This window comes from Condylura cristata, unplaced genomic scaffold, assembly GCF_000260355.1.
Source record: "Condylura cristata isolate star-nosed mole 26May11 unplaced genomic scaffold, ConCri1.0 scaffold00007, whole genome shotgun sequence".
Lineage (NCBI taxonomy): Eukaryota > Metazoa > Chordata > Mammalia > Eulipotyphla > Talpidae > Condylura > Condylura cristata.
In genome coordinates this window covers 24,080,492-24,103,377 of record NW_004567108.1, presented here as the reverse complement: position 1 = coordinate 24,103,377, position 22,886 = coordinate 24,080,492, and the positions used below count along the sequence as shown (strand labels likewise).

General features: G+C 34.8%; 1 protein-coding gene across 1 annotated transcript in view; it reads right to left on the bottom strand.

The window, feature by feature from the left end:
* FAM172A (family with sequence similarity 172, member A) overlaps window positions 1-22,886 on the bottom strand; it is a 364,503-nt gene that overhangs the window by 317,998 nt on the left and 23,619 nt on the right. The window contains exons 3-4 of the mRNA XM_004678134.2: window positions 5,126-5,227; window positions 1,048-1,148 (exon numbers count right to left, since the gene is read on the bottom strand). Coding sequence (XP_004678191.1) covers window positions 1,048-1,148; window positions 5,126-5,227 — 203 coding nt within the window. The remainder of the gene's footprint in view (window positions 1-1,047; window positions 1,149-5,125; window positions 5,228-22,886) is intronic.

Sequence of the window (22,886 nt, the reverse complement as noted above, 5' to 3'; positions counted from 1 at the left end):
GGTCATCCTTTGTCACCAGTAGGGACAGAGAGGAATGTTAGTACCTCAGACAGCAAACAGATCTGCCCTCAGTCTTGGAGGAAGATAAAACCTCTTTTTCCAAGACTGTTTCCTGTACAAATATCCTGGAAAAGCGTCCAAAGCAGGTGCCAATGTCTTTGCTCAGAAACCTGCAGAAATGTAACAGATCCAAGGAAAACAGTATCCAGAAAAAACTAAGCTTCACATATTTTGCTGTTAGTGTTTAACCAGGTAATTTTTACCATTTTATCGAAGAATCAACAAGAAATATAGAATTTGTGACTTTTCCTTAAGATAGTTATCAAACTGTCACACTAAAGAAATTTGTCCATATGTATTTTATTAAAAACAATCACTATGACACAAAATAAGTAAGTTTTAGCTGTAGCAAACAAAACATTCCCCTGATTCACAAATGACTTTTCAAAGATATCTACCAGTGGTACCATGTGAGATACCCCATGTTCACAAGACCTTAACTTTTACCAAATCAAAAGAAAGTAGGTTAGATCTAAACTATTAGCCAAATACTAATCTTCATTATAGAAACTGCTATTTACTGAAGAATAATTGACAAATGTATATATTTAAAGTGTACAATGTGATGATTTAATATACATATCCACTGTAAAATGTTCACAAAGATCAAGATAAACAGTTAACCACCTCACATAATTAAGAAACCTTAAATTCTATTTTCTTTATTTTTGGATAAGCACTTCAATAACTCTTCTTGACAGAGAAGTCCACCTCTCAAAACATTTAAACAAATAAAATTAAAATTTGGTATGAATTTTTTTTCCTATGGCTATGGGAAAGATTATTTGGATAAAACAAACTTTAACACAGAATTATGTTTCTAATATAACCATTAAAAAAAAATAAACAAAAATGCATGAACCTTTTCAAATCACTTTTGTAGAAAGAGTGTGTAAACTGTTTCAGCTTCAAAACCTTTATTCTATTTAAAACTGAAGGGGTGCGGGGGTGAGGGGGGAGAGGTTAAAGGAGTATATTTGACCATACCTCTCCTAGAGCTTCATATCTTTTCTGGTTCCATCTGTGCAAGTCTTCCCGGTAGTTAAAAACAAATGGTTCCCCAGTTTTTATGTGCCTTAACTGCCCCTCTAGAAAATAAACAGACAATATTACTACAAGTCAGTGTCCATTTATAATAAAGTGAAAGTACAATAAATAATATCTGATAAAATTTTAAAATAATTGACTCAAAAGTTTTTCCACCATTAAATTTTTTCTTTAATTATCAAAATGATGCAAACACATTAGTATAAAAAGGATGGCATCAAGTTCTCAAATGTAAAGTTTTTCCATTTTCATGTGTGTATTCTAAAGCAAATTAACTATATTAGAAATCCTATAATATATAAGGTCTTTCCTAGATGTAGTCATGAACATGGTCTCATTTTTTAAACTTAGAGGCTATCCATGGAGTAAAAGCATGAATATTAAAAATCAAGCAATTGTTTAGGAAGTTAAACAAGAGTGAAGTCAACAACCTAATTAACTGGTGAGGCAATTCACACAGACAGCAAAGTCCAAATGACTTTCAAAACATATAGGCTAGAATAGCATGAGAAGGTTTCAGTGAAATTTTTTAAGTAGGCCCTGCAGTACAGGTAATATTTCAAACGGATACTGGAAAGAGACAGTCTATACAGGCTTGGACTCTCAAGTTAGACTCACTGGCTTCATAGATATGACTAATAATTAGGAATAACTTTGCTAATGAGTTCTGTGGTATAAGCAATCAAGAGGTCAGCAAAGCAGAAAAGATCTGAAAAAGACCAGGGCATTTCTTCTGTGACCCTTCCACTGAGCAACAACCTCTAGTCCAGAGACAGAGAGGTATCTAAGTGAGGCATGGACATAAAGGAACCTCACACATCGGTGAAACTTTTGATTTAGAAATACTCTTTACTCTTTTGTACACCAAAGAGCTGCATTGCTTATGTGATATTCTTCAGAAAAGCATACTTCACCTATCCACAGATAAGTTTACTATAAGTAAAATGCCAAATCAGTCATCCCACTCAAAGTATTCCATGGAAAAAGACTCACTTCATAGCAAATATTAGTTTATATTCACTAACAGATTAAATTAGCAGCATGTTTACAAGGAAAAATAATCAAACCATGTGTCTTCTTTCTTTCCTTGGAGTTTTCCCCTGATGATCAGGAGAGAAACAGACCACAGGTCATTTGTTTTCATGCAAACATCACCACCATTCCACAATATAAACAAAATAATGAAAAATGACAGCAAGTTGAAACAATCCAAATTAAAAATATAAGATTATTAAGCCAAATAGTACAATATAACATTGGAGGCCATGTTGGGATCAAATAGTAGGACTAAATTTGTGGAATTAGATCTTTTCTAATGTGTAGTAAGGCATAAGAAAGGGTTTAAGGCAGTAGAATGTATGATCAAGCTAAATGTAATTAATGTTTGATTTACATCCAGTGAGGGTATGCAGGAGTAGATAAAAACTTTAAAGGAAAGTTATGAAACTTGTGATGAATTCAGGAAATACACCATTCCAAGTAAAATAGCTTCCCTACTTTTATGAATCAATTTTACCACATATAAATGGATAATCATAATGTATAAAATAAGGGTTAATCTTTTTAAATTCTTTCATATTCTCAACATAGGATACTACAATGGATAACAATAACACTGTTTATAAATAAAGTATGCCGAGCAAATTGTAAGATTGTGTTTCTATTTTTAGCACAGAGGTAACAATAGAAGTAGATTAAGGGCCTCTGCAAACCTATGATTTTGACTAAGAGCAACTTTAAAGGTACAGGACATTACTGAGGCTGAAAATTTAAAATGTATTTTCCATAAGACTGCCATATGAAAGTTGAACACTTAGCTAATATTTGTATCTACATCTCAAGAAAGAACTGCCTTGCAAAAAATTGTCTTCTCAGCTTAGAATTCTCATGAATTGATAAAGATTTTGACTCTTCAGGAAAAATAAATCCCAAGAAAATAGCTACTACCACTAGCATTAAAAATGAAAATTTGGGGAATACAAACTAGTACAACCACTATGGAAAACTGTTTGGAGGTTCCTCAAACTGCTAAACATGGAGCTTCCCTATGACCCAGCAATCCCACTCCTAGGTATCTACCCAAAAGACACAAAAACACTGATTAAAAAAGATACCTGCACCTCCATGTTTACTGCTGCTTTGTTTACAATTGGAAAGACATGGAAACAGCCCAAAAGCCCAAAAGTAGATGACTGGATTAAAAAGATGTGGTACATATACACAATGGAATATTACTCAGCAACCAAAAAAGAGAAACACATGTCTTTTGCAGCAACTTGGATGGAGCTGGAAAAAAATCATACTTAGTGAGATAAGCCAGAAAGAGAAAGAAAAATACCGGATAGTTTCACTCATAGCAGGAGTATAATGGACCAGGCGAGAAAATAACAAGAATAATGAACAACCATATACCAGAGACATTTTATGGGGGTGGAGTGGGGAATGGGATCAAAAACGGGGGAGGGGGGTAGTGCACAGGATTATGGTAATGGCACATGGGTGACTTGGTGATAGGAAACCCGCAGGGATTACAATTGAGATGGGAAAAAATGTACAAAATGATGTAAAAATAAACTGCTATAAAAATTTAAAAAAAAAAAAACATGATAGGATGGTAGAGAAACAACGTAGATTCTTCCAGGAAAAAAAAAAAAATAATAATTTGGTAAAGAGGTAAAGAACAAAACCATTTTTGTCCAGAAAAAAAATACTTGGGTCAATTATATTATAGATGTATTTGAAAATGTCAAGGTTTGGAAAATTTCTCTAATGAGTGTCAATGGTCTGACATATAGCACTTGAATAGAGTCCTCGAACATAGTTGCAGCTTCATATATACCCAAATTAGGAGTAGTGCTCAAAATCGTTCTCCAGATTTGTGGTGGAGTCTTAGACTCAAGCTAGATCATTATTGACTTGAAAGGATTCAACATTCTTTCTAGCATGTCCTAAGAGTTCATAACATATCATGTCCCATCGAAGAAAGATTCAAACTCAGATGATCTGTCACTGAGTCCTTCGTACGTATCTATCTACCTACCTACCTATCAATATTTTTGTGATAAAAAAGTGTGCTTCCTTATAAAACTGCACCAGTCCCAGGGAAAGGGCGAAAAACAAAAAGTCTTTATACATATCATTCTTTTAATATCCAGGGACATTAGAGCTGGATCTTTTACAATTATAATAACTGGAAAATGATTAAATGGGAATTTTAAACATAAGGAGTAAATAAAATGGCAGGTGATTTGAAAGAACAATGTATAGTTTTAATGTGGTTTTAAAAAATATTTTGCTACAATTGGTGTGTGTGTTGTCTTTTGTTCTGAGTTTTGGTGTGTTTTCTTTGTTTCTATTGTTGTTACCATAAATTTTGTATCCAAATTCTTCTTTTATCCAACTAAGAACTTTAAAATTCCTTAGAAAACTTTAGAAGTTTCTTAAATCAGGAAAAGAAAGTTTCATTTCAAAGCTTTCAAAAGAACTTATGTCATTATAAACTGAAAAATAAGTTGATAAATGTATGAAGTTAACATTGCTCTTATTGGAGTTAATATCAAGACCCAGTTTCCTGTTTTCAAATCCACACCTCCTTCAAAATATATTCATTAATCCTGAATTCAAAAGTGAATTGTACTATGTTAAAAATAACACCCTTAAAAGTGACATCCTTTCTTCGAAATGCAACATCTTTGCTGCCCTGTGAGTCTATCATTATACAAGAATATTAAGAATATTTAAAAAATAAAAAGTAGGTGTGTGCACAAGTACAAATGTGTTCTAGGTGTCTATGTATAAAAGGCATACACGTGTGCAAATGTTTAAGTATGTGCAAAGGTAATATGCACAGGGTACATGCATGTGAGAGCATATTGCTTGAATAAGGAATTTCACTAGGAAAGGATACATCATTATTTCTCAAAAGCATTCTAGCCAGAAACCAAAGTATCAAATAATTTCTGTTCTATGACACATTATCATTTTTAAGTAAATCCTGCACATAGCACACATTACTTACTTTCATTAAAAGCATATTCAAATCCTTCCAGGGTATCAGGAAAATCAAGAGGTGGTTCATCTTTTTTCATTAGTTCATCCAAATCTATCCTGGATAATAAATCTAGAGGAAAAAAAAAAAGACAACAAATCTGTTTATATTTTCACAGTTAGTAACAGATATTTTATTTTAAATATTTTTTTCTATTAGATTAATTTTTATTTGGTGCCTTAATTAGTAATAACACTAAATTTTAAACATCAAAAATACTATATTTTGATGAAGTACATAATCAATACAACTTATAAGAATTAGGATTCTGACAACACAACAGCCACAACTAGATCCTATGTAACACTATGCTAAATTATTAACTTTGCCCCTTCAAAATATACAAATACTTATTTGTATCATTATACACGTCCTTTTATAGTATTAAAAATATTACATGACTAGGGAGAAAATCACAATATTAAAATAAAACCTGCTCACTGAAGAAAACTGCTTAGCACAAGCTTTTATGTTCATAACACAAAAAGTTGTTAATTTTTTTTAAGTAAACATTTTTAATCTTGGAATCAGTTTAGATTTACAAAAAAGTTGGAATACAGTACAAATAATATCTGTATATATTTTTACCTAGTTTCCTCCATACACACTATCAGTTACCATGGTAGAATACAGAAGCCAATACTGGTACATTACTGTTAACCACAGACATTGTCAATTTCTCCATTAATAACCATTTTCTATTGAAGGTTTGCATTCAGGATAAGGCCTACTTCATGTAGTCACATTATCTCCCCAGTCTCTTCTGGCCTGTAAAATTTTTCATCATAGTTTCTTTTCCATGATCTTAAACTACATTAAGGGATACTAATCAGGTATTTTGTAGAATGATTCTCAACTTCTGTTTGTTCGATGTTTCCCTTTAGACTAGAGTTCTAAGTTTGTAGAAAGAACACCACATAAGTGAATTGCCCTTCTCAACACATTATTTCAAGAGGAACATAATAACCACAGGACATCAGGTATTTAAGGTAGCCTTTGCAGATTTCTCTACTACAAAATTACTGTTTTTCCCTTTCCATAATCTATCTCTTAGAAGTAACTAAGTGTAACCACACTTCAAATAGAATGAATTGTGCTCTATTTCCTGGAGTGTAGAACATCTGAACATATATGCAGTGACCCTGTGTGAAAGAGTTGTCTCTCTCTCTCCCCCATTTATGCATTTATTCAGTTACTTATCCAGAATGTACTCATGGATATTTACTCTACACTATGGGTTACAATCCAATAACACATCATTTATTTTGTTTCTTGATATTATTTCAGGCTTGGTCATTTTAAATGGCTCTTGTTTTTCGTTGACATGCTCTTATTTGTTTTTATTTTGTTTTTGTTTTGAGCATTTCCTTACTTTCTGTTACTACAAGATGCCCCAGGCTCATTTGTGTTTATTTTCCTTGCCTTAGTCCTAGAATCAGTTTGTCAACAAGAACTTAATGACATTTATTAAACTAACTATAGGGTGAGGGAAAAGTTCTTACTATGTCATCAAAATTATCTCAAAACCCAGAAAAATGAAAAGCTTCAAATTTGTTGGGTTCCAGAAAGATATGAAATTGTTATTGTTGAGCAAAGAAAAGAAAATAGGTTTTGAGGTTTTTCATTCTAACTGGAGTTCCAAAAAAGAAACTCAAATTCCTAGAGTAAAAGCTCCTTTGTATAGTAAAGAAAATCAGTCCCTTTTTCTACCAAAGATGTATTTCAAGTGTAACATTTTATTTCTGTCTCTCATTTACAGAGATTTCACAAATCCATCTGTACGGACCATAAAAACATGCTATTAAAAAAAAAAAAAACCTAGTTTACCTCCTCTCTAGTCTCTTTAGTAATTTTCAATGTTATATCAAATAAACCCCATCTCACAAAAATATACCATCTTCAACACACAAACAAAAATTCTACAGTAAAACAGAAATGTCACATAATATCCATCTGGACTAAAAAGGATGCATATGCTGACAAATTTCTGAGTCACTAGTAAAGTTCTAACACCATCTAAGTCTTTGCAAAACAGTAAAATAGGGGCATTTCACATCAAGAATTGGCTTGGACTGGTTAGAAGAATCTTACTATTTCTTTTCAATGAATTGAGGTACTGAGGCAAAAATTCTTTACCTCAACTTAAAGTCAGATACACAGAAACCATCCACTATATAAGCAGATGTATTATGTCTAATAGCCATTTTTCTTTCAGCTCAAATCACAAAATGCTACCCAACAAATTTATATAATTTTAAAGATTTCACATACTTCACTACATTTGATCATCACAACCCTATGAAATAGTAATGTATATTGTCATTTTCAGTCTTTCAGCCAAGAAAATGAGTTCAGAGGAGTAAAATGTTTTACACAATTATACCTCAATAGTAAATAAACATATTTACCAATACCTAATTCAGTGTTCTTTCAAAATCACAGACTCATTCTACATGCCATTTTAACCCTAAAATATTCTGCCCCATTTCTCCACTGTCTTATAAGTAAGCAAATATGAATACAGAAATATGCTTTTCCTTTGCTCAAAATGTTCTTTGAATAAAATGCATAGGAAGTCCTTTATCTTCTTTAAATTTTACTTTAATGATTTATTAATTTATATATATTCTATATCATTGTTCATATTTTTTTACAATGTTTGCTTTTTTCCCTCAGGTTTAGTGCACATAGAATCCCCACCATCAATGCACCCATGTACCATCACCCCATAGAATCCCATCATCAATTCACCCATGCACCATCATCATAGTCCCTTATGCTCTTCCCACACTGGTTTTGAACATTCTCCCTCCCCTGCAAAGTCTCTGATTTATAGTTTCCTGTTTATTTTTGTTTTGTTTTATTATGGTTTTTATTGTTGTTATTTTTTCTATGATCCTACTTGGTTCCCTATATTTCTCCTATAAGTGAAACCATCTGATATTTTTCTTTTTCCTTCTGAATTATTTCACTGAACATAATCCCTTCTAGCTCCGTCCATGTTGCTGCAAATGGCATTGGTTTATCTCTTCTCTTCTGTTAATAAGAAAATCAGAGATAGTTTTTATTTCATTTGCATTGAGAAGACTTAAAGAATCGTCAATATTATTTCTCTGCTTTATAAAAGGAAAGCAATACTGTATAACTCCACTTTACATAAAGAATGGGTTCCAAGGGCAGTGGATTAGGCAAAAATCAAGTATAATACAATTATCTGTAAAATACAGTATAACTGAATCCATAAAACCTAAATATGGATCAGATACGACACCACTTCTTTTTCTAAAACACACCTCTCACGTGCTCTCAGCTATTTATTTTTATGATTCAGCAACAGTTCTAAACTTCATCTAAGCATATGCAGCAATTAGCTAAAAACACTATTTAAAACACAGAATTTATAACAGACTCAGATATTTGTACACCTAAATTCATAGCAGCATAATTCAAAATAGCCAAAAAAGCGAAAAAAGCCCAAGTGTCCAGAGACAGACAAATAGTGTGATGGTAAGTTATTATTGTCCATTATTATTATTATGGCCCTTTATGGTGCCATGAAGTGGCCAAAAATTTGACTAAAACAGTATTTGAATGTGTCTACTATAAAGCTATCTCTGGATGAGATTAACATTTGAATCTGTAGACTAGGTAAAGAGTGAACCTCATGATCAACAGTGAAACTCATCTCATCTATTGAAGGCCTGAAAATACCAAAAAGGCTGAGTAAGACAGATTCCCCACTTTCTGTCTGTTTTCAAGATGGGATATCAGTCCTCTGTCTTTGAGGTCAAACATGGAGTAGAACTTAACACCATTGCCTCTTGTAGTTCCAGGTCTTTAGATTCAGACAGGAGTTACACTATCAGTTATTCTGGTTGTCTAGCTCATGGACCTTTTCAGTTTGCATAATTGAAGACATCAATTCCTCTAGAGAACCTTGACTAAAACATACTGTGATATCAAGTATGGTTCTAAAAGAGTAGAATGTTAAGGAAGAGTTTATGAGTTGGTTCTGGGATTTCCACCTCAATCTCAATTGGATTTAATGACACTAATGACTTCCCGTAGTAAGAACGCATGGTGTGATCTGACAATAGAAGTATGTAACAGTATCTCTACTAGAAACTACTAGTAAATCAGTTATAAGAAGGAACTGGGTAACTATGTATATGATACTTTTGAACAATTTTGAAGAACAAAATCACTTTGTTATTCCTAATATCACTGGGCAAAGTAGTTAAACAAAGGACGAATTCAGGGGGTTCCCAATTCATGTACAGCATAAATGACCTGAAAGTTTCTATATGTGCCCAAGGAGAACCTACCCTCATTCTGCACCTGGCTGAATAGCAATGCAATAAGACTGTTACAGTAAATTATCATTAAACTTAATAAAGTGGTGACTTCAAATACAGCTTCTATACCAGATATGTTTTCATTGCTAGAACAAATTAAATGATACCTGGCACCTGGTATGCAGAAATTAATAGAGCAGTGCCTTTTCCTGCACCGATGTCAATAAAACTCACCAGCAGCATTTTGCTTGTAGCTGGCAAGGCCAACAACATTCTTTCATAGTCCTACCTCAGAGATAGATCTACTTTCCAGTCCTATATCATAAATTATTCCATTGGAATCTTTTTCAACAGGTATCACTCTGATTCGTTACATTAATGCCATTATATGAATTGGACCCAGTTAGCAAAAGTAACACTTACTGTTGACTTATTGGTAGATATGAGAGGTTAGAAAATATGATAAAAAAATTCAGGAACCTTCTACCTCAATGCAATTTCTGGGGATCAATTTAGGCAGACTGAGTTTTGTTTTGTTTTGTTTTTAAGATTTATTTATTTGTGCATACAGAACTTGGGTACAGGTCAGAGGCTCAGGGGCGGCGAGAGGCTTCACCAGAGACAGAGTGGGGAGCAGAACAGGCAGATCTACGAAGTACACTGCTGAGGGGAGCAGTGGGTGGGTCAGGAGAGGTCTGCCACACCATGTGGTCACCTCCGGGGCAGGCAGAAGTGGCTTTAGCTTCTCAGTACTGTGCTTTAACCCGCTGCGCCACCAGGGAGGGCCGCAGACTGAGATTTTAACCTTTTAAGGTTAAAACTGGTCTCTCTACAATCAAAACAGGCAGTGTTCAATCAGTGTTGGTGGTATAGTGGTGAGCATAGCTGCCTTCCAAAAAAAAAAAAAAAAGGCTGTCTAGTGGACTTCTTTAGATTGGATGTAACATACATATTCCTTCTGTAGGTGTACTATCCTGATCTGCTAATCAAGCTACCCAAAATGCTGCGAGTGTTGAGTATTGTCCAGAGTAAGAGAAGGCTATGCGATAGATCCAGGCTGTGGTGTAGTTGCTCTGCCACCTGGACAATATAAACACCCAATCTAATGGAATCAGTGGCAGATGGAAATGCTGTTGGAATTGTTGCTTTGCCCCAACAGAAGAATCAAAGCACAAGCCTTGGAATTTTGGAGCAAGACCTAACATCCATTGCAGATAATTTACTCTCCTTTTGAGAAACAACTTTTGGTCTGCTCCTGGGCCTTAGTAAAGACTACATGCTTAACCACAGACTAACATGTGACCTGAGCTACCCACGACAAACTCAGTGTTAACTGACCCACCAAATCATAAAGCAGGATGCACACAACAGCATTCCATCCTAGGATAGGATGGAATGATACATAGTGTAGGCAAGTAGGAACAAGTAGGCAATGAAGGCAAAAGTAAGTTACTTATAGAAGTGGACAGACTATGGTGTCCATTCATGCTATCTTCCTTCTATCAGCATGCACCTAATGTCTTATGAGAAGTTCCTATTGTACTTGAAATAGGAAGGGAAGACTTGACTAATTGACAAATGGTTCTGTACCACCGAAAAGTGAACAGAGTTCCTTTGTGGAATATCCCTGAAGGACAACACTGAAGGGAAATCTTTCCAGCAGGCAGACCATAAAGCAGTGAACCTGGCTGTTCAGTTGCTTAGAAAGTGATGTGGCCAGACTTGAAATTATACAATGATTCATGGGTGGTTGGCTAGATGGTCAGGTACTTGGCAGGAACATGATTAAAAACTGGTCACAAAGAAATGGGAAATGAGAAGGCATGTGTGTCTCAAACAAGTGCTCACTAGAAAGTTATCTCAACAGACAATTTTATAGTCAAATAGCTAGTAAAACCTCTTCTGTGGATACCAGTGTCTTTTCACCATGACTACTGTCATCACACAATGGGCTCATGAATAAAGTGGCCATAGTAGTGGGGATGGAGGCCATGGATGAGCTCAACATTAAAAACACTTCCATTCGGGCCCTTCCTGGTGGCGCAGCAGGTTAAAGCACTGCACTGAGAAGCTTAAGCCTCTTCCGCATGAGTTCAATTCCCGCCTGCCCCGGAGGAGATCCACATGGCAAGGCAGACCTCTCCTGACCTGCCTGCTGCTCCCCTCAGCAGTGTACTTTGATCATCTGCCTGTTCTGCTCCCCACTCTGTCTCTGGTGAATCCTCTCACCCTCCGCATCTCTGGCCTGTACCCCAGTTCTGTATGAATAAATCTTTTAAAAAATAAAAAAAATAGAAACACTTCCACTCACCAAAGTCAACCTGTCCACAACCACTGTTGAATGCTCCACCTCTGCAGAAACCAACACTTAAACCCCAATATGTTAGTGTCATCCCTTCCCTGAATGACCAGCCAACTAATTGCTGGCAGGTTGACATCGACTGCTTCCATAATAAATGGGGCATTTTTTTTTATCATCGTATCATATTTATTTAGGTAACATTGATTCACAACGCTGTATGATTTAGGACATAGGTTCACACCTCTTCAGATGTATTTTATCACATCATACCTACCACCAAAGCGCCCATAATCCAATGAGTCCACTCAAATGGGGCATTTTCTTTATGGATAGATACCTTTAGCTGGATACATATTTGCTTTCCCTGCAAGCAATGTTTCTACTAAATATAGTAATCATAGACATACTAGCCATAGATATACCAAACTGCTTAACTACTGTAATGGTATGCTATGCAGCATTACTTCTGATAGGGGCACCTACTTCAAGCAAAATAAATGCAGCAAAGTATTCATAGTCACATAATTCACTAATTTTATCATGGTCCACAGCATCCCAAAGCAGCTACTTTTATAGAATGGTGAAGTGGCCTTTCAGAAACTTGATCACAGAGCCAGTTCTAGATATCCCCACCTTATAGGGGTAGGACAAGGTTCTCCAGAAGCCTGTACTCTGTCTTGGTGGTTAATACTTCATTCTATTTTTCCCTAAAGTCAGGATTCTCATGTTTAAAAATTAAGGATTAAAAAGAGTTAAAGCATTCACTATTTTCCTTAGTAAACATGGAAAGAATGTCTTCACACTCTTCTATCCAGCACTAATGGAAGTTCTAGCTAACACAGAGAATGAAGAATTAAGTCATATGAGTTGGAAAGGTTACCATGACATGATTTCTACTTAGAAAATCCCACGGGATCGACAACAAAAACCTCCAAGAACTAAGTGATTTCTGCAAAGTTAAAGGACATAATATCAACACTCAAAATCTGATTGTTCTTCCTTAAGCTAACAGTATGTGGCAACTAAAATTAAAACACATTAAAGAATGACTCTTTAAAAACTAACTTTAGGTCATTCAGTAACTCTAGTTAATTTAGTCAAATGTATGCTGAAAATCACAAAATGCTGACGAAGAAAATCAAAGACCTAAATGAGATATAAATCATCTATAGTTTTAAAAATAATTATGCTCAAAATCTCAGTAATTTTTCTGTAAGTAAAGAAAATTTAACATTTATAAATTTGTATTTGTTTAACTACAAAACAGTTAAACAATTTTGAAAAGAGAATGAAGTGAGAAGAAATCACTCTGCAATGTTAAGTCATTGTGGAACAAAAGAATCCAAAATGAAATCTTCCAAAATACACAGTTCATTTTTTAAAGGTGAAGAAATGAGTCAGACGTTGCTGCAACCGAACATAAAGAGGCACGAAACAAAACACTGACCAAAGTTGCTTACCTTCTATAAAAATAAACTGCAAATGCATCATTAATTTGGTAGAAAATATAACTATAAAACTTTTAGAATAACTAATCTTAGTATAAAAGTTCCTAAATACAAAAAGCATATTCCATAAAAGAAAAAAGTAATCAACAGGACTTTATCAGAATTAAAAACAATTGCCTTGTTTAAAAAGATGAAGTCAAGGTCTAGACTGGAAGAAAATAATTACGAATTGCACCCTAAGGACTTACATCTGGGCTATGAAAAAAACTCTTAAAACTCAATACTAAGAAAAACAAACAATCCAGTTAGAAAATGGGAATAGATAGAAAAAGTCATTTCATCAAAGAAATGATACGGATGATAAATAAACACATGAAAAGTTGTTCAACATCCCTCAACTAACAACTATAAACCAGAGACATTCTATGGGGGAAGTGAGGGGAACAACATGAAAACGGGGGTGGGAAAAGCACATGGGGCTATGGTGATGGCACATGGGTGATGGAAGTCCTCGGGGATTACAACTAAGATGAAAAAAAATGTATAAAATGAATAATGTAGATAGATAGATAGATAGATAGATAGATAGATAGATAGATAGATAGATAGATAGATAGATAGATAGATAGATAATTAATTTTAAAAAATAACCAAAAAATTTTTAAAAATGAAGTTATGTACCCAGAAGAATGGGCAAAATTTTTAAAAAGTGATATAAGCAAATGCTGCATAGGATGTAGAGAAGATAAAGCACTATACATGACGGGTGCTACTATAAAATGGTCCACAGTAACGTTCTAGACTTTTAAACAAGAAATGTTAAAGCTTTTATCATACAAAACTATACGTGAATGCACCAAGCAAATTTATTTGTATTAACAGAAAGTGGAAACCACCCAAATGTCCTCAATGGTTTAGTGGTTAAACATACTTGGATAGTGACACAATGGCATATGCAAAAAAAAGAAATGAGCTATTAATTCATGCAACAACATGAATGGCTCCCAAGGGCATCAAGGTTGTTGATGAAATGAAAATCTGAAAAGGTGACATAACAGTATCATAGAAATGATAAAACTAGAGCTATAGAAAACAGATTATTACTAGCCAAGGGACAAGATAGAGGTGAGAAGTAAGAAACACGTCTACAGGGATTTTGTGTGTGGTGTTGGAACATTTCTAAATTGTGAATATGGCCATGGTTATACATGTCAACAGACCAAAAGTGGGATCAAAAGTGTATAGAACTACATCAGTTTGCACACACAAACAAGACTGGATATAAACCTTGATTTTAAAAAACTGTCTTACGGACTATAGTTAACAGTACTGGATCAATGTGAATTTTCTGTTTTTGAAATAATACCATAACCACACAAATACCACTATAGGGGATACCTAAGTATTCAGATAACAATATGTACTATTTTTGCAAGATTTTGTGAGTCTGTAATTATTTTAAAATAAAAAGGAGAAGAAAAATAGTAGTGGAATGATTATAGGAAAAACAATAACTTACTGTGAGGTTTATAATTTATATAAGAATAAAATGTATAGTACAAAGCATGAAAACTAGAAAGAGAAAGTGCACTGTTGGGAGGTTCTTAAACATATGTGAAATAGTATAATATTACTTGCAGGTAGACCTTGATTCACTGAAGTTACAGATTGTGAACTTTTGGGTAAAAAGAGAAATAAAAACAAAGAGGTATAATTAATAAACAAATTGTGACAGAAAATAGAAAAAAATGCCAAAACTCTTATGACACAACATAAAAAGTGAACTCTAATATAAGACAGAATTTAACAATAATTTGTCAATCTTTATTCAATTATAATAAATGAGTACTATACTAATACAAAATGGTAGCAATGCGAGAAAGGATAGTTAATTGTACGCGTGAATTTGGCTAGACTATGATACCCAGTTATGTTGCTATTAAGGTATTTTTTAGATTTGACTAATGTCTAAATAGAACATTTAAGCAAAGCAAAACATTCTCCACAATATGTACAGGTCTCATGTAAACAAAAGCCTAAAGAACAAAGACTAAGTTTCCCCAGAGTAGAAAGGATTTTCCTCAGAACTACAACTCAGAAATCCTTCCAAAGTTTCCTTCCTGTTGTCCTTATAGTTTCCAATTCAGTACTGTAACATCAACTCTTTCCTGAATTTCCAACCTGCATGCTTTCCTACAGATTTCAAATTTTCAATCACCAAGTACATGAGCCAAATTAATAACCAATTTTCTCAATATCTATCTAATCTAGATAGAAATGGAGACTCATGCAGAAGGAAAGAAAGAGACCTATTATAATTCTCTGGAAAACTAATACACTGCTCATTTTATTCTGTAAATCTATAACTATTCTATACAATTAAATCTATTAATTTTTAAAAACCTAATTCCAAAGAAAGTAGGAAAAAAGTAAAAAACAAAATGAAGTATAGGTAGTACAAACATAATAAATACCAACATGGTGAAGTTTTGCAACAATGCAGGTAATTAGAAAGAAGTTCTAATTAAAAGGCACTTTCACTATAAAAAGCAAAATGTACTTATATGGTGACTACAATATAAAGATACAAAAAATAAAAGGACTGAAAAATATGGAAATAGCATTGAAAATTAAATAGAGTAGCTATATTAGATCAGAAAGAGTATACTTCAGAAAAACGACAATGTAAGGGGATTAGAGAGAAAGGTCTCATGGCACATCTCAATTCATTATTTAATATAATAATAGAGCTTTAATGGATCCAAGTATATAGAAAAATAATTTCATCGTTAGAACTAGAGATTTGAATACTTTTTGTGCAATAATAGAAAAAGTATGAGTAAAAGCATAACAGACCTGAACAATTAGCAAATCAACCTACTTATATTTATACAACATTCCAATAAACAATATCTTGCAAATTTTTAATACACATGAAATGTTCACCAAGTTTCATGTTAATATACCTAAGACATTTACTGGGCCCAAAACAAGTTTTGATAAACCAAAATGTGAATTAGCCCAGAAATCTAGAGAGAAAGCTAATAGGCAATATGCAAATATTAAAACAAACAAAAATACATGAATCAAAAGAAAATTAGAAAAATTTAAAAATAACTTTAAATGAGTGAATAAGGAAACATATCAAAATTTGTGTTAGCACAGTAAAGCAGTATATTGAGCAAAATTAACAGCAGGAAAGATCTCAAATAAATGATGTTAATGCTTTTTTTCCCCAGAAATAGAAGCAAATCACAAACCAAACTGAAAAAATAATAAAAATAATATAACTCAAAGAAACAGAAAACGAAGAGTAGGGAAAATCAGTAAATCACTGACAATTTCTTATTTCCTTAATATATATTCTCTTGCCTACATATAACAGCTGTTATCTACTTATTTATATTTGCTATTCCAAAAGCTGTTTATTAAAAAAGAAAAAAAAGACCATATATTTATTGATAGACAAATCACTTGCCACAGTAATGGCAGGGGTTGGGGTGGGGGGATGGAGGGAGACAAGTTATCAATAATAGATTCTATAGACAAAGTGCCATAGTGAATATCAAGAAAAATGTTATACTACTGATAACTGAGATAAAATAGACATTCCTTAACTCATCCAATAAACTAACCATCATTTGAAACAGATAATCTGATTAGCACTATATCCATTTTTTAGAAACTATTTTCAAACTCTAGAAGTTACCACAGAGAGAAAGATAAAAGACACAGGAAAAGTCAGACCCATAGAGTATCACTGATGAATTTTATCCAGAAGTTAAGAAAGAAATACCATTTCTACACAAAGGCTTCCAGAAGATAGATCTTAGTAAACACTTCACAACTCATTTAAAGAAGCCAGCATAACTTTATCAAACCAGAAAGCCTAGTTTGATACCAAAACCAACACAATTTTTTTTTGTAAGGAAAGAAAAGTGTGGACCAATCTACCTCACAAACAGAAACAAGAATCTTCAACAAAAATGTATCAAATAGAATTTATGAATATATAAGCAGGCAATGTACTGGAAATTGTGTTGAAATTGTTTACCCTGGCAATGAAAGACTGGCTTATCATTTGAAAAAGATTCACTGTAATTCCCTGACACCTAAATTCTAGGATTCGGCTCCCTGCTGCCAAGTGAATTTAGGTTTCTCCAATGTGTTTCTTATCCTCTTCAGACTAGTGGCTACTGGAGGTATATTCTTTTCACGGATGACGGCATGAGTCCAACAGCTGACAAGTCAGACAACAGGCGCATATTGTTAGGCTTTTCTTGCGTCACATCCACTAACATTCCCTTGACCAAAGCAAGTCAATTGCTGAAACCTTTATCTTCAACAATGAGACTGGAAATACACTATTCCCCAGAGAGGACGGCAGTGATATTTACTTAACAATCAAAGCCACCACAAATAATGTAAACATTTCAACATTATGTTCAGTAATATCTAGTAAATGTTCCTGTCATTTATCATATTATATGAAGCATTTTTCCAGTCATAAAAATTAAATCAACTTTATGCAGATCTTACCATGTAAACCTAAAACCCATTAAAGAATTGCAAATGGGGATAATCATCAGTCCATTATTATATGCATCACATACCAGATTTTGTGGGGAGGGAGGGGAAACAAGAATAGAACTGCCCTCCTCCTGATTTTGGAATAAACTTATTCAATGTGCTAATTGTCCTTAAATTTATTTTACTATGCTTTTGTTATTTGTTAACATTTCCTCTTTGAATCATTACAAGTTCATGTATTCTTGTTCGTACTATGTTCTTATTCTCATTGAGCCAGTGAAGAAAAAGATTTGGAGTACTTAGACAACTCGGTAGAAAAATCTGAGCTTGAATAGATAGTTCAATTTTTAGACCCTACTCAGATTCTTTTAATGTCATCATACTGTAAGAGAAAGCACCCTCTCAGCCAGTGGGTAGTGTTTGGAGACAACTCAATAGTAAAAGGTGGAGCTTTCTGATTCCATCTGATCCTGAATGGAGGATGCTATGAACTAGAGGGAGCACAACCAAGTGGACCTTAAAAAAGACAAAGCAGGGGAACTGCTCTCCTTTTAATGGCTCCCAGATGGTCTCTACTCAGACGACAGTATCTGCTTGCAGTACACAGGGCATTCTGCCAAATGATAGCCACTAAATTTCCTTCTCTACTCTTAGGTCTCCCATTCCTTACTCAGATATAAACCTGCTTTTGAGGCTTGTCCTTTATTCTTAAGTGTGTGGATAAGGACTCAAAGAGTCTGTCCCACAGAATTTTGGTACCCAATGTAGGCCCAGACATCTGTACTTAGCCAGGCCAAAGGACCCTTCTTTGTGGTCACCATAAGCATACTGCAACTGCTGTACATATAGGAATTTCACCTTCTCCTTTAGAGGTGTTTGGCAATATGTCAGTGCATACTCTTGTGTGTATCTATGTATCTAAATTTTGTGTGCATCTAAATTTTGTGTGCATCTAAATTTTGATTTAGACATAGTTTCAACCTTCAGTTGAGGCAGTTCTTTCTCTTCCATTTCTTCAAGCTTTTATGTAGATAATACAATAAAGTCTGGAAGCTGGTTTTATCTGTGGGCAGACACATGTAGCTCATTTTCAAACTCTAGATTAGTAGTTTTGTTTCTGAGGGGGATTCTTGACTATGTATGAGTGCCGTCTGTAATTTCCTTTTGGTTCAGTAAGATATGAGCCTTGTACTCCAACTGAGAATCCACTTGGATAAATTCTGCTGTGTGGAACAAGATCAGCTGTAAGTCACGTGGTTTTTTGTCATGCTATTTCTTGGATTTTATATGCCGTAGAGTTACAGGATAGATGATTTATTGGTGGATCTTTTTAACTATGATGTTATTTTATGATTGGAAGCATTCTGTAAAAGACCAGGCAGAGGGATGAAGTCTCATATTTATAAGCCATAATGTGCCACATAAATTAAAATTAGAAAAGCCAGAGGCCTAAAGAAAAGGGAAACAGCCTTCCCCTGACCTTGACAGTTGTCAAGGAGGAAAGGAAGTAGAGACTGTGAACCCACCAGAGGAGAATCCCTTGCAGGGGGTCAGTGCCCTTGGAGGCTGCAGAGGATGCACCAGGATCACTTTTTCCCCAAGAGTGGACTGGAATGGCTTTTCCACCTAATACCATCCAGGGCACCCAATTCGGCCAAAGGAACTACCTTGGGTTAGGGGGGTTCTCTCTTCACCAGTTACCAATGCGTCAATTGAACAACTGGGGCAACCTACTGATGCTAATGGTCATGTACCCCTATTCCACCACAGACCTCCTGAAATACAGAAATCCTATCTCTTCATCCCAGCAGGACCCTCAAAGGACGACTTAGTTGTTTCTATCAAACTACTAAAGAGGACATACAGATTGAATGTGTTAGTATTTTAAAAGATACTAGAAAAAAAAATCAAACTATCCAATGAGGATATGCCTGATTTCTTGAAAGGATTATTCAAATGTATTGATCTTACATAGATATGAATCAGATGCTCCAGAAAACGCTCAGATAAATTAATACAATATTCACTGTACAAAATACTCCAGAATTTAGGAAGAAATTAACCAAGAAAAAAGGCACCACAGAGAAGAGTCCATCTAAACTGGTGGAGGTAGTCTTTGGAGCTTATAATGTAAGAGAGAAAAGGAGGCCTAACTTCCACTGTTTCTGCAGAGAGGAGCCAGGACAGGATTAGGAGAAAGACAGGATTAGGAGAAAGACAGGATTAGGAGAAAGACAGAAGGGACACAGAAAGGAAGTAGGAGAAGCTAACTTTTAAGGAAGAATCAGTGTGTGTGTTTATTTTAATAAACACTAAAAAGAGAGGGGTCCCAGGTTGGAAGAAGAAAAAAAAAAAGGAAGTAAGAAAGAAGCAGATGACTGCATGAAATGAAGATTCTGATAAGTGCCACAGGATGGAATTCTGGCAGAGGGAATAAAGGAGTAAGGAGAAGGGAAAGGCGATAAACAATAGCCAACAGTCCAAGCTCAGATGAGGAACAGGGAGTCCGCTCAATCTGAAAAAAACCTATAAAAATGATAATGCATTTGAAGCCCCAAGTAATTCATACCACAGGAGACTTTTTAATCAACTTTCTGGTGGACACTGGCACAACCTGTTAGGCTTTGAATTCTAAATTAGCATGGTCAGTAACTGTACTATATTAATCACTGAGATTGTGGGAGGGAACAGAAAGCCTTCTTACAATCTCTGGAATGTCATTTTGTAATATAAGCCTCCAACACATCTTTTAATACATGGAAGAGTGTACAATTCCCTTCCTCCTTGGCTATGACCTCTTCAGTAAACTTAATGAAATAGATAATTTCTCACTCCAAGATCACAGGCTGTATCTACAAGTAACCCCAGAACATGTCTTGCAATTCCAGATGGTACTCATTCAGGGCACACCACCAAAAGGTGAAAGAGTAAATAAAGTAGTTTAGAATGATGAAATTCTGGGATGTGCCAAAAATGCAGCCCCTGTAAGAAAAACAGTGAAAAGGAACAGAGCCCCCAGGAGAAAATAATATCCTCTAAATGAAGAGGCCTTGCAGGGAATTCAATCACCATCACAAAGTTCTTCAATCTGGCCTCATTTATTCCTGCTACTCCCCAACAACACTGATTTTACCAGTAAGAAACCACACACAAAAACGTTCCCTTTTTGTTCAGGATTTGAGGGCCACTAATGGGACTGTTCAAACATTTCCAAATATGCCAAATGTTTAACTATGTTAACAGCCACACCTGAGGATTTCAGCTGGCTTTCAATGTTGGACTTACTGAATGTCTTTCACAGCATCAAGTAGATTCCTCTGATCAGTTACTTTTTGCTTTTGAATGGCAGAACACCGAGTCTAAGAGCACTGCACAATATTGCTGAATTCACTATACTTCCTTGAGGGCTTAAAATTCCCCTCATTATCTTTGGGGAAATACTGACCAGTGATCACAGAAAGCTCCAACCAAAATGGGATTCTCCCTCAATATGTGGGATGATTTACTGATTGCCAGCCCTGACTATGAATCTTGCCTAAAGAATAACATATTTATTGTCTTTGAACTATTTGACAGGGTTTGATAATAAGGATTTAACTCAGAAGACTCAAATATACAAATAAAAGGTGACAAATGTGGGATATGAGATTAAGAAATGCAAATCAAGCCTTATGACAGAGAAAACAGGTGATTTAAGGTCAAGTCACTGACCATTAAGGACAACTACATGGATTTTTGGAAATGGCTGCAACTTGCAGAACCTGGATATCCAAATTTGAGCTAATAGTAAAATCTCAGTGATTGAGGCACAGACACTGAACCTATTTTGAACCCTATAATGTCAAAAAGTCTTTGATGAAATAAAGAAAAAACTTATCTCAGTTCCCGCCTTAAGACTGGCAGATTCCAGAAGCCTTTACAACTCTATGTTAATGAGAGACAGGAAGTCAGCCTGGAAGTGCTAATCTGATTATTAAGGACACAAATAATAGTCCATTGCAAAACTGTCCAAACAAGTGGACTACAAAACTAAGGGATGTCCTCCTTGTTTATGGGTTGTAGCTGCTACATGTGACCTTCTAACGAAGCAGAGAAATGTAGTTAAGTCAGTTCTATATGAGATTTTGATATTACTGGAACAGAAGGGCGGACTGCTGGATGCATTGGGGAAATATTAAGCAGCTGTATTTATTAAATAACCCCGAAATGCTGCTGTGAATCACTAGCTCTTAAATCCAACGACTCTGTTCCCAATCTAAGCAGAGAGCTTTAAGGGTAGAATCTTAGCCAGTAAGTATTTAGAAACTATTGACCATGTATGCTAGTTGGTCAGATTTGTATGAACAGGACCTGCCAGATTCAAAGTGGGAGAAGTTTACAGATGAGAGCAGTTTTATGGAACAGAGATGCTGACATTTAGGATATGAAGTGATGCTTCTTTTCATCAAAGACTATAGAAGGCAAAGTCTTTCCAGCTGAGATAAGGGTACAGAAAGCCAAAAAAAAACCAAAACCAACTTTGATCTAAACTCTGGAACACTCTCAAGGTAAATGGACAAACCATACACAAAGAATTAAAGAATTCTTAACTTTATGGGTCTGCAAACACATGGGGTAATATGGAAAGAAAGGAGGTCCCAGCCAGCCAGTAACAAAGATGTTAAACAACCAGAAGAGATGTTGGCATTGCACAGGTGAACAGTCTGGCTAGTTCAATGTGAATAAGGCTGCCTTTCCATCAGTCAGTGGTAAAAGAAATATAGCCTTGGAAAACTGAAGTTTGTCCTCATGAAGAACCAAAGAAAAAGCTCTGTATCTTTGCAAATAAGTCCAAATGCAATTTTATAAGTTATTCCACATGAGTTAAATGAAAACCAACAGAGCTATGTTCACAGGCTGTATGTCTTCTTTGTGTTTAATCAGTCTGGCATCTGAAGGATAAAATTTACATAAATGGTACCTATAGTAATTGTGAGCTCAGACACATATAAGGATTAGTACAAGAACTAGTACAGGTGCTTCCTGGAAGTGTGGTATGGGATAATCTTTCGTTAATGAGAAAACTAATTTGGAATTTAATGGTTTGTTTTAAAATAATTATGTCTTTCAAGCTGTGGTATCAAGGATACCATTTTTCTTTACTACCTACATCATTT